Raw genomic sequence first — 11,326 nt, 5'->3', positions numbered from 1 at the left:
CCTGGGGATGGTGATGCACTTGGTGTTGACGTTCTGCGTGGTGATGGCCTTCTCCAGTTCGTCCAGCTGCCCCGTCTTCTTGAGCTTCTTGACCAAACTCTTCACCGCCTTCTCGCACCACTTCTCCTCCTGCCCGTTCTGCTCGCCCTTCTTCCAGCCCAGCAGGCGCTTCACGATCGGGGGGGTGAAGGGCAGGATGGACGACATGGCTGGGGAGGGCGCGCGGGCGGCGAGGGGCGCCCCCGGCGGGGCTGGGCGCGGCGGAGCGCCGGGGGCGCAGAGGAGAGCTCGGCCGCCCAAACTTCGCCTCAACTCCTGGCGAACTTGCCCGTGCTCCGGGCCGGGCCGCGGCGCTGCAGCCAGCGGGGCTCGGCGCGCGGCCCTGCGCCCCGAGCGGCTCCCGCGGCGGGAAGGAGGGCGGCGAGGAGGTTGGGGGGAGGCGGGCGGGCGGACGACAGCAGCGCCGGGTCGGGAAGGCCCCGAACGCGGGGTGGAGGCGGCGGCCGCGAGACTCAGAGTGGCAGAAGAAAGTTTGGGTTTCCGCACCGGGTAGCTGTTTGGGTGCCGCCTCCAGGAAGGAAAGTCCAACCCCCAGCCAAACTTTGCTCGCCTAGCTCGCTTTGATGCGCAGATCCCTCCGCCTCGGCAGCCTCGCCTCCCCGCTTCCCTCCTCCTTCCCGGCTCGCTCGCTCGCTCGCTGGGCCGGCCCGGGGCGTGCGCCGCGCTCCCGCTCCCGCTCCCTCTGCCGCTCCCGCCCGCTCCCAGTCTGTGTTTCATGCAAATCCGCGTGCAGCCTCCTTTCCAAGCGCTGTCACCGCCCCCTCGCCGCCGGGGCTCCCCGCCTCCTCCCCCGCGCCCCGCCGCCTCCATCCCCGGGCGCCTTGCCCACCCCCGGCCTCCGGGAGGGCGCCCGGCCTTCCCCCGCCCGGCGCAGAGCAGGCCCACGTGGGCGACCCGGGCCGGCGGCGGCCCAGGCTGGTGCGCGCAGGACCCCGCGCGGCCCGGACCTCGAGGCCGGCGGACGCCGGGAAGAAGTCGTGGGAATCGAGCAGCGAGAGGGGAGGGCCGGGCTCCCGCCGTGGCGTCCACTCTCGGCACCCACACTCAGGAAGCTCGGTTGCAGTGGCGGGCTGGAGAGGGCCAGACTGGCAGCGAGCGAGCGCCGTCCGGCCAGAGGCCGGCGGTGCACCCTTGGGGGGCACCCGGGTCCCAGAAAGGGCGCACGGAACGCTGAGGCCCAGGAAGTCGGGGCGCGCTCTTGGATGCGCGCGGGGTGTTCCCGGGCAGGGGCCTTGGCGGCGCGGGAGCCTCGGAAGCTGGGGTTTTTTTGTTGTTGATTTTTTGTTTATTGTTTTTTTATTCTCTCATCGGTGAGATCACACCGGCTGAGAGCCCCGAGCCTGTGTGCGAAGGAGAGAGTTGGGATGGGGGGTGGGGGGCTCTCAGAAGAGGGGATTTGGAGATCCCAGAGGCTCCCTGGATAATAGCCGGAGCCGGGGGTCCCTTGGGCCTTGTGAATCAAGTCCCTGACAGAAAATGGGCCTCAAAGACATCTGTTGCGTTCTTGAAGGAATGAATGGGGGCGCTTTAGAATTTATCTTGGGGGAGGGGAAATTACATTACTGAGTGTTTGCAATCTTATGATACAAAAAAATCCGAAATTCGACACCCCCAAAACTAGGAGAGAGCTTTGTTTCCAAAGCTGCGAACTCGCAAAAAGTGGGGCAGAGGGGGAGTACTCGGGAGGTTTCTATATTCAAACTTAGGCTTGGTGGGAAGCAAACCCCAGGATATTGGGGTACCTGGGGATTGTCTCCCCACCAGCAGAATTAGGGGCTTCTACGCACAAACTCCGTAGCGGCTGTCAGGAGTCACTCCAGACCCTCAGGTCGTTTCTCCTGCTGCCCCTCCCCTGCCAGGCCTCTAGCCCGGTGTCTACAGCCTTTGTTTGTTTTTAACAGCAGGAAACCCCCCTGGTGAGAAAGACATTATCCGCTAGCGGGTGGGGAGTTACAAAGCTCTGTGAGGTGTGGCCCAATCCACAAAATCAGCCCAGTAGCTGCAGGGGTCCCTGCCTTAGAGAGAAGGGCCTCCCACAGGCCTGTCAGCTGCTTCGATGGAGGGCTGTGGCCTCCACACTCCCCTCCTAACTCACCCTGCCTCTTGGCCCTGACCACCCCTGAACCCCAAGTGGGGCTTTCCCTTTTCTGGCTAGACCTCGGGTCACCTGCAGCCCCTGTAGTGTGACGTTTCACTCCCTTCTTCCCAGCCCTCATCAAAAAAAGGAAGGAAGGAAGGAAGAAAAGGAAACAGCACTCAACATGGATTGATGGCTTTCTTCATTCCCGGTAACCCAAATGCTGCCCTCTGCTTTAATCCTCAGAATGGCCCCCAAGGTAGATGTCCCTGTGCCTCCCATTTAAAGGTGAGGCACCCGAGGCACCTGGCCGTTACAATACTTACTCAGGATTCCAGGGGCGGGGGGGGGGGGGTGGAATTTGAACCCAGGGCTCTGTGAGGCCGAAGTCCACATTCTTGCCTGTGCATTCAGCTCGCTGCCTTCCAGAGTCCTGGCCGGCAAAGGTGACATCACTGATAGAGCTCTTTGCAAAACAAAAGTTCTTGAGGCAGGTGCACTATTGTGGCAGCAGGAGGAATGTTTGCTCCCCTATTGAATAGGGCCAGAAATAGCTTTCCTCTCAACCTCACGTGGTAGTTGTGGGAATCTCCTGGGAAAAACTTTGCGGAACAGTCAAGTGCTCTGAAGGGCTAGAACCACACCTTGGGGCCCCAGGGGCTGATGCCACCAAGAGTGGTGTGCGGTTAAGCGAGAACAGTTCTGTTAGACATGCATCTGTGGGATGCCTCTGGGTTGCAGCCCTCCTCCTCATTTCTGGGAAGGCTGCAAAGGAAGATGAAGGCCCCTGAGGGAGCTCACAGCCTAGAGAAGCACCAAGGTATGGGAGGCGTGTGTCTGGGAGAAAGGGCCCCTACAGGCATCACCCCCCATTGTAAAATATTAATTTTAACCTGAATATCAAATCATGCAGTTGGGACTGTTGTGAGGCAGTCAGATGAAGTAAGAGGACCTCAAGCTCCATCAGTGACTTGACCTGACTTTCCGTCCTGGCTCTCTTCACCTCACTGAGCATCTCCTCTCAGCTGTAAGAACGGAGCAAACAGTTGTTATTGTGCAGAGTAGTGAATCTAGAAAGAGCATGAAAAGTGCCCTCCTGCGATACGAGTATCTCATTTCACACAGGCAGAAGCCACGTCTCGTAGAGGTAGGGGATGTGCTCCACGGAGGTCAGGAGCCAAAGAGATCCAAAAATTAAATGGAGTGGAAGGGCCTGGTGTGTCCCTAACCCTCTAAAATCGGGGCATGGGAAGAGCTCCTTTTCAGCCCTCCCATTTTCCCGAGGGGAGGAAATAACTAGTCAGCAGCTAGTTAGTGTGGCTGAACGACGCTTTCTTGCACTTCCTTCACATGCCGTCATCCGTGTGACAGGGACAGCTGTGCATGCAGAAAAACAGGGCCGGACCCACATGTGAGTCCAGCAAAGGCCATTCCTGGCCTAGTCCTTTCTCCTCTGGGCTTAGTCTCTCCACAAGAAGAGTCGAGGGACTAAGCCCATTTTCAACCAAGCAGTGAGGAGGGCTGAGGAATGGATTCCTCCCTCCGGGGCCAAGAGGACCCTGTGTGCTCCTGTGACTCTGGGTGGTGAATGGGTGGGCGGCTCCGGATGGATAGGAACTCTGTTCTGGTGCCTGGTCTCCTGGGGCCCAGCCAGGCCAGCTTTTGCAGAGGTTGTCCTTGGAAGGGAAACATGAGCCCAGTTAATTTTTCATCACCATAAGTACAAAGTTCAAGAGAGGTGGGATGGGGCCGGAGGCAGCGACTCTGTTTCCCAGTCCTATCAGGAATTGCTTCGCAAATGGACTTGCCAAAGGGTTCTCATGTATTTGGAGTGGGTCCCAGGTAGAACACTGGAGAGAAACAAACACATGACTTCAATTCTGATTATTTTTTTCCATTAGCTAAAGGGTGTTTAATCAACAAGTGGCAAATCTAGAAAGAACTTTAAAATTGTCCCGTCTTCATGTTACACAGATGTAAAGTGACATCTGGTGAAGGGAGGTGATTGGCAGTAGGGATCTAAGTCAGAGTCGAGGCAGGACTAGAACTCTCATCGGAGTGGCCTCCCCTGAGAGAGCGCCTTGGTCTGTGGCTCTGTGCAGCCCCTTACACATGGGAACCCACCCATGGCACCAGACAGAGCTGGGTTCAATTTCCAGCTGGTTCAGCTTTCAGCTCTGTGACTTTGGGCAAGTCTCTTACCTCTCTGTATGTCAGTTTCCTCTTCCATAAAATGGAAATAATACACCTACCTCTGAGGTTTGCTGGAAGAAATCCAATAACCCATGTTAAGAGCTTGCTACAAACACACAGTACGCTCCACACACAGTATGGATATGGCTGGTGCTTAGCACAGAGTACTCTGCACAAATTAGAAGCATCGAGTTCTGTGTACACAAAGCAAATGGATGGATCTTAAAAACAGTTCCAAGTGCAAATAGCAACACTGAGGATGAGATAAGTAACATAATGGTACTTATGCAGAAAATTCCATACACACAAAACAACTGTGGACATTTTTTTTTTAAGATTTCATTTATTTGACAGAGAGAGACACAGCGAGAGAGGGAACACAAGCAGGGGGAGTGGGAGAGGGAGAAGCAGGCCTCCTGCCGAGCAGGGAGCCCGAAGCGGGGCTCAATCCCAGGACCCCAGGATCATGACCTGAGCCGTAGGCAGACGCTTAATGACTAAGCCACCCAGGTGCCCCATTTTGAAAGATGTCTTAAAAAGATACACATTGCACCACTTCACACTCATTAGTATGGATATTATTTTTAAAAAAGAAACAGAAAATAGCAAGTGTTGGAGTAGATGTGGAGGAACTGGAACCCTTGTGCATTGCTGACAGGAATGTAAAATGCGGCAGCCACTGTGGTGAACAGTATGCTAGTTCCCAAAAACAAAAACAACAAACAACTACACAAAGAATTACCATTTGATCAAGCAATTCCACTTCTAGGTTTACACTCAAAAGAAGCAAAAGCAGGGACCCCAACAGCTTTTTGTACACTGTTTATAGCAGCATTATTCATGATAGCCAAAGGTGGAAGCAACTCTAGTATCTACTAACAGAGAAACGGATAAATGAAATGTGTTACTTACATACAACGGAATATTATCCAGCCTTAACAAGTTTCCAGAACCTTCCAGCCCAGTGATCATGATATCTCACATTGGAGAGCACAGTCAAAATTATTTCCCATGTCCCACCTCATAGCCACCCCTAGGAACATGCAGACTCAGGGGTGGCTCCATCTGACAGCATAGGGAACTGACGGTCAGGGGGACTAACGCCATTTGTGGGTCTGCTCTACGCCGGGCTCTGGGCCCTGGACCTCAAGGACAGGGTCTTGTTTGAAGTTCTCGCAGTTGCCACAAGATGGTTGTCACTGAGGCCACTTCACAGAGCACAGGGACACCTGGAGCTCTGCTGCTGTTACCCAAATGGGACTGCTGACCCCAGCCTGCCGGCCTAGCACCACCCCTCTGTCCCCAGAGCCCCCCGCGGGGTTCCTGGTGTTGACGACAGAGTGCCTCTGGGAGCAGAGCCAGTGGCTAAAGGAGCTGGTGCAGACACTGGCCAAGGAAGGTACTGGGAGGGACCAGGTCTGACTTGGGGGAATCTGGGTGAAGACATTGGACTTAGGGTTAGGAACGGTCACCTGCAGCTGTGTGCACACAGAGGTGTGGGGCCAGGGCTGCGAGGGAGGACAGGAAGGGCCTGCAGGCAGGTGGCTGGAGCCCAGGGCAGGGTTCACAGAGCTATTCTGAGTTCTGCAAGAGTTCCTTCCCAGCATTCAGAAATTGCCGGAGTTGGGGGAGGATGTGTGTGTGTGTGTGTTCAACTTGACCACTGTGTATATCCTGGTGTGTTGGTCAATCTGTATACACAGGTGTTGTTGAGATATGTGTGTGTGTGTGTGTGTGTGTGATATTTGTGTCTGCCCATGCCTCTGAGATCTGTCTTGTTTGGATCACAGTATTTAACAGAGTCCAGCTTTATATGTGTAAGTGAAACAGGTATATGTTTTATTAGTTTACTCCCTGGGCCCATGTGTTTTTGTGTTTGCATCTTGTATGTGTGTATGTTTGTAGAGGTCACTGTGTTTTCCCTTTCCTATTTTCTGGGGTAGTAAGAGTCACAAACACAGCCTTGGCTTCAGCCCAGGATCTTCCTCAGTCCAGGGTTCAGTTTACAATGTGAACCTAAAAACTAGTAGTTGGAAAATTGCTGGTTCATTTTAATTGCATTTATTTTTAAAAGCACACACACACATACATACACACACACACACACACACACGGACAGCCACCAGTGTGCCAAAATGAAAACATAGTTCCATAAAGGCAGTGAGATTGTATGCCTTCAAATTATTTTTAATATAATGGCATGCTATTTATATATTTAAAATGAATAGCATTTACCACATCAAAGCTATACCTCAATTTTTAAAAAGATTTAAAAGAGAAAGAGAAAACGTGTAGGATGACAGGGGAGTCGGGTGAGGACTGTTAAGTTCTGGAAAGTGGAAGGGAACAAGGCAGTGGGTCTTTGGACAGTCTGTCAGGTCTGAGACAACTGCGCATGCTCCTGGGGGTCCGGGGACCCATCAGTGCTTCTTTGTAGTCAGGCCATGGGTATGTGAAAGGAGAAGCAGAGTCCTTACTTCTCAGAACACACACCTAGAACACTCTGCACCTTCTGCACCTTATATACGACTCAGCATCTGAAAACAAACATCCTGTGGCTGACTCAGACTTTGAAGGAATGAAATAGAAGTTAAAGAAACAAAGAAAAGCTGTCCCTCTTCCAAGAGATTCAACCTAACTGAAAGGAGGGTAGATGACTTTGGTAGTGTGCTTTGTTATAGAAATCAAATGTTTGCATGGTAGGGACATTTTTCAAGCTTTGTAACGGCATCAGTAATGAAGGCTATCTGCAATAAGAAAGCAATGAAGTTCTGACCCACGCTAGGGCATGGATGAGTTTGAAAACACAATGCTAAGTGAAAGAAGGAGTTACAGAAGACCACATGTTGTATGAATCCCTTTCTATGGAATGCCCAGAATAGGCCGATCCACAGAGACAGAAAGTGGATTACTACTGGTTGCCCTGGGGGCCAGCGGAGGGGTGGGGAGGGGTGCAGAGTTTCCTTCTAGGGTAATGAAAGTGCTCTAAAATCAACGGAGGTGAGGTTGCACAACTCTTTGAATATACTAAACACCCGTGAATTGTTCATTTTGAAATGGGTAGGTTGTACGATATGCGAATTGAATCTCAAAGATATTTCTAAAGATAGCAATAAAGGGGGCACCTGGGTGGCTCAGTAAGCTAAGCGTCTGCCTTCAGCTCAGGTCACGATCCCGGGGTCCTGGGATCGAGCCCCACATCAGGCTCCCTGCTCAGTGGGGAGTCAGTTTCTCCCCCTGCCTCTGCCCCTGCTCATGCTCTCTCTCTCTCTCTCAAATAAATTAATAAAATCATTAAGAAAAAGAAAAAAAAAAGATAGCAATAAAGGCTAACCCAGATTGAGGTCTTATAAGTGGTAGGCCCTGTTCTAAACACTTTACATGGATGACATTAACTCATATAGGTTTTACAACTGTCCTTGGTGTGATTATCACCCCCATTCCAAAAAGAGGACGCTGAGACATGGCCAGGGGGCATCGGTGAGTGGCCTCCCTTAGACAATCCAGGCACCCTGCCAGACAGCCCTGAAGACAAACCACAACCACTAACTAGAAACAGCCATTCTACAGTCACCTGCTTCTTCGTTGAATATATCATGAACATCTCTCTATGTCAATAAATAGACACTGACTTCATTCTTTTGAGTGAATGAGGAGCCTTCTATCACACGGATCTATCATAATGTATCACACCCATTTCCCATGATTGGGCATCTAGGTTGCTCCCAATTTTATTTGGTATTAAGGAAAGTGCGGCTTTAAACATTCTGGGGCATGTGCTTTGTGTACATCTCCGATTATTTTCTTAGAGTAAGTCCCTAGAAGGAGAATTACGACTTTTGATGCCATTACTAAAGGGCTCCTGCAAAGCTACTGGACCGGCTTATCCCCACCACACCAGCTTTATGAAGTGAATCCTGAACAGATTCCTTCCTTACTGTCTTACTCAATGCCAGTAGTTCCATTCAAGGGGGGCCACGCTTTGCTTTAGCTGTGACTTTTTTTTGTTTTCGTCTAAAATCAACCAATGAAAAGAGGTCCCTGCTGAAAGAAAGACCTCTGGGCGCAGAGCAGAGAGCTGCCTGCAGAGGTAAGGAATCACAGCTCTCATTGTTGGCAGGTGCATAAAGATACATTTTTCAGACCTCTTCCCCTGTTCTCCCATAGGGGTTTATGTTCCCCAGAGCCAGATGCTTGCCTCTTTCCCTTTACCGTCTCTCCCTGGGTGATTGTATTCACCCTGGAGTCTTACCTAACATTAATGCACTAACTCCCAAGTCTAAGTGATCTCTATTTTATGTTCTTTTTCATACAAAGTCTATGAAATCTGCTGCGTATTTTATACTTCCATCTCACTTTGGACTGGCCACATTTCAAGTGCCCAGTAGCCACATGTGGCCAGTGGCTGCCTGTTGGAAAACACAGGTCTAGACAACAGAGTCCACAGTCCTTTGTATGGAGTGATGTGACCCAGCCCATGGCGGCCTCTATCCCTCTCCCTGTGCCCCACATCACATCCTCTCTCCAGGAATCACAAATATTCCCGATTCTTTCATGCCACTGTGCCTTTGCTCAGGCCATTCCTTCTTGCCTTCGGGGTCCTTTCCATTCCTTTGATCTCCACATCCCCACCTCTTCAACTAGATGAACCTCCTCCTCATCCTTGACCTCAACCTTGACTAGGTTCAAGCCCTTCATGAAGCCTTTAGTCCTCTGACTCCCAGGGTAGAACTGAGTCCCCACTCAACCCTGTTCAGATCTCCATGCTAATACCTAGAACCCGTGAGTCCATTTATTTATTTAACTGACCCATCACATTAGATTTTAAACCCCTTAATGTCAAGGACCTTGTCCTGTTTTCCCATCCCCAGCACCGGTGCCTGAGAACACTGAAGTTGCCTAATAAATGTTTGGTGGATGAGTTCATTAATAATCAAAAAACTGAGGACCAGAAGGATTAAGTGATGTGCTTAAGGTCTCATAACTAAAATGTGACCTCTTGACTTATATGGTAGGCTCTCAACCCAGTGCTCATTTGGCCAATGCGCTAAGGGCCGTCAGAAAGCCCCCTCTTCAGGGTATGCATGCAAGGATCTACGTGAAGATTGGTTTGAGGAGTCAGTTGCTAAAGTCCAGGCAACCAGAACCACAATCCTGCTGTCTCTGGCACGGATTCAGCTTTAGCTGCACTATATTTGACTGTCCTCAAATAATTACTAGGAAATGACAGGGACCAAAAGAAACCTAGGAGTGGGGTGCAGGACGATACACAGCTGTCGATCAGGGCTGACTTGACTCACAGAGGAAGAGGATGGCTGTGAGTGGGGGACGCGTTTCCTCTGAGCTGCTTAGAGCCCGGCTAACTGGCAGAACAGACGGCCCGCAGTGCCGGCAGGTGAGGGGCGTCTGGCTCCATCAATGGACCTGCTCCCTACTTGAGGTCAGTCACACCTGCACCTTCAACGTCTTTATCTGTGAAAGGAAGGGATCAGACTGGACTTGGGTACCCTAAAGACACGACTCCAAGCACCCTCCTTTGCACGCCCCACGGCGGATATTGCCGGTGGATTACTGAGTTCTTTCCTGCCTGGGGATCCTTCTTTACGCTCTGCCTCAGATCTGTCATTCTCTCGGTCGAAGCCTGTTTGCCTTTGAGACTCTTCTAGCTCTGACCTTCTAATTCCACCATAGACACATTCCTCTGGTCTTTGGGAATCCCCTAACTGGATTCAAATGACTGTGGGAGGGTAACACCTCGCGTTCTTGTCAGCTTTCATCACAACCTCTTCTCGGGGCCTGAACCTGCCAAGGCCACCCAGGAGGCCCAGGAGAGAAGCTAGGAGAGGAGGTGGTGGCGGGAGAGGAAGTCGAGAGCGCACCGGGGCGTCAAAACACACGAGTCCACTTTCTTTGGTGAGCACATCAGGCCTGTTGCCTGAGCATCCACGGTGGGCACCCTGGTTCAGGGGGCTTTGTGGAAGAAATATGCCACAAGAGAAGCCAGCTCTCTGCCCTTGGGTAGCACGCAGTTTAATTTGGAAGCCAGAAAGTAAGAGCTCTGTTCCCCGTGACTTGAATAGACAGAGTGGGAACTCATCTATGTAATTAATGGATGTGCCCCCAAATGTCCAGGACAGTGCCTGGCACAAAGTAGTCTCTCGAGAAGTATTTGAATGAATGAATGAATGAAAAATGAATATACACACACACTAACAAAGAGATGCTCTCCGTCCTTGAAGCTTCACTGGGAGGGGTGCCTTTGAGCTCCCAGCCCATGCGGACTCCTGTTTGCATCGTTCCCTCCCACATCTCCTTCGATTTTTTTTCAAGAGAGGCCACGTTACCTTAGCTTAATGTCTGAAAACACACACAATTCGGCACTCCCCCTCAAATTCAAACCCCACTTTCTGTGGTTCGGGTGTGTGTTACACATTCATTAAGTGTATTTTTGCCACTGTTGTTTTTTAAGCAGAGCTGGGTCCGTTGTTTGTAGGAAGCGTTATGCAGACAACGCATCGTCGATTGGGGCTGCATCAGGAGATCCGATAATCCCTTCGTGAAACCCCATCTTCCGTAAAGGTGGGGTTCCCGGCCCCACCTTCTAGCCTTTCAGTTCGGGGTTAGGAGCTGATGCATCTGTGGGAACCTTGTCCACAGGGGTCAGTCCGCATCAGGAATCAGTCCTCACCTGGCCAGATGAGGAAACTCCAAACACAGATATTAATTATGAAAGGGAAAGATGTGTTTTTATTTTGCTATCCCTTCAAACTGGAGCTAAGTAAGGTTGCTGAGCCCATCCACGTGTGTGGATGTGTGGGTGCATCCATGCTGCAGGGGGGCGGGGGGCACTGACACTGCCCACAGCCAAGCACGTACTGCTTGGTTTCAGTCCTCTTCCAGGAAGTGGTCAAGCCTCATCCAATCTAGAAGATGTGTGCTGAGCACCCACTATGCACGAGGCCCCTCGGCAGACTGGGTGGCCCAGGAGGAAGAGCC

At 51.6% G+C, this 11,326-nt stretch overlaps 1 protein-coding gene across 2 annotated transcripts in view; it reads right to left on the bottom strand.

Annotated features, from left to right (window-relative positions):
* Window positions 1-775, bottom strand: part of SMAD3 (SMAD family member 3) — a 111,728-nt gene extending 110,953 nt beyond the window's left edge. The window contains exon 1 of one of the 2 annotated variants that reach the window (XM_081831294.1): window positions 2-775. In XM_081831294.1, the coding sequence (XP_081687420.1) occupies window positions 2-207 (206 nt within the window). In that variant the 5' untranslated portion in view covers window positions 208-775. The remainder of the gene's footprint in view (window position 1) is intronic. The other variant, XM_081831293.1, reaches the window with a different exon arrangement.
* Window positions 776-11,326: the final 10,551 nt, after the last annotated feature.

The sequence above is a fragment of the Leptonychotes weddellii genome, chromosome 9 (assembly GCF_054177405.1).
Source record: "Leptonychotes weddellii isolate Sample4059 chromosome 9, ASM5417740v2, whole genome shotgun sequence".
Taxonomy (NCBI): Eukaryota; Metazoa; Chordata; class Mammalia; order Carnivora; family Phocidae; genus Leptonychotes; species Leptonychotes weddellii.
The sequence above is the reverse complement of the archived record's forward strand: the minus strand, read 5'-3'. Positions and strand labels throughout refer to the sequence as shown.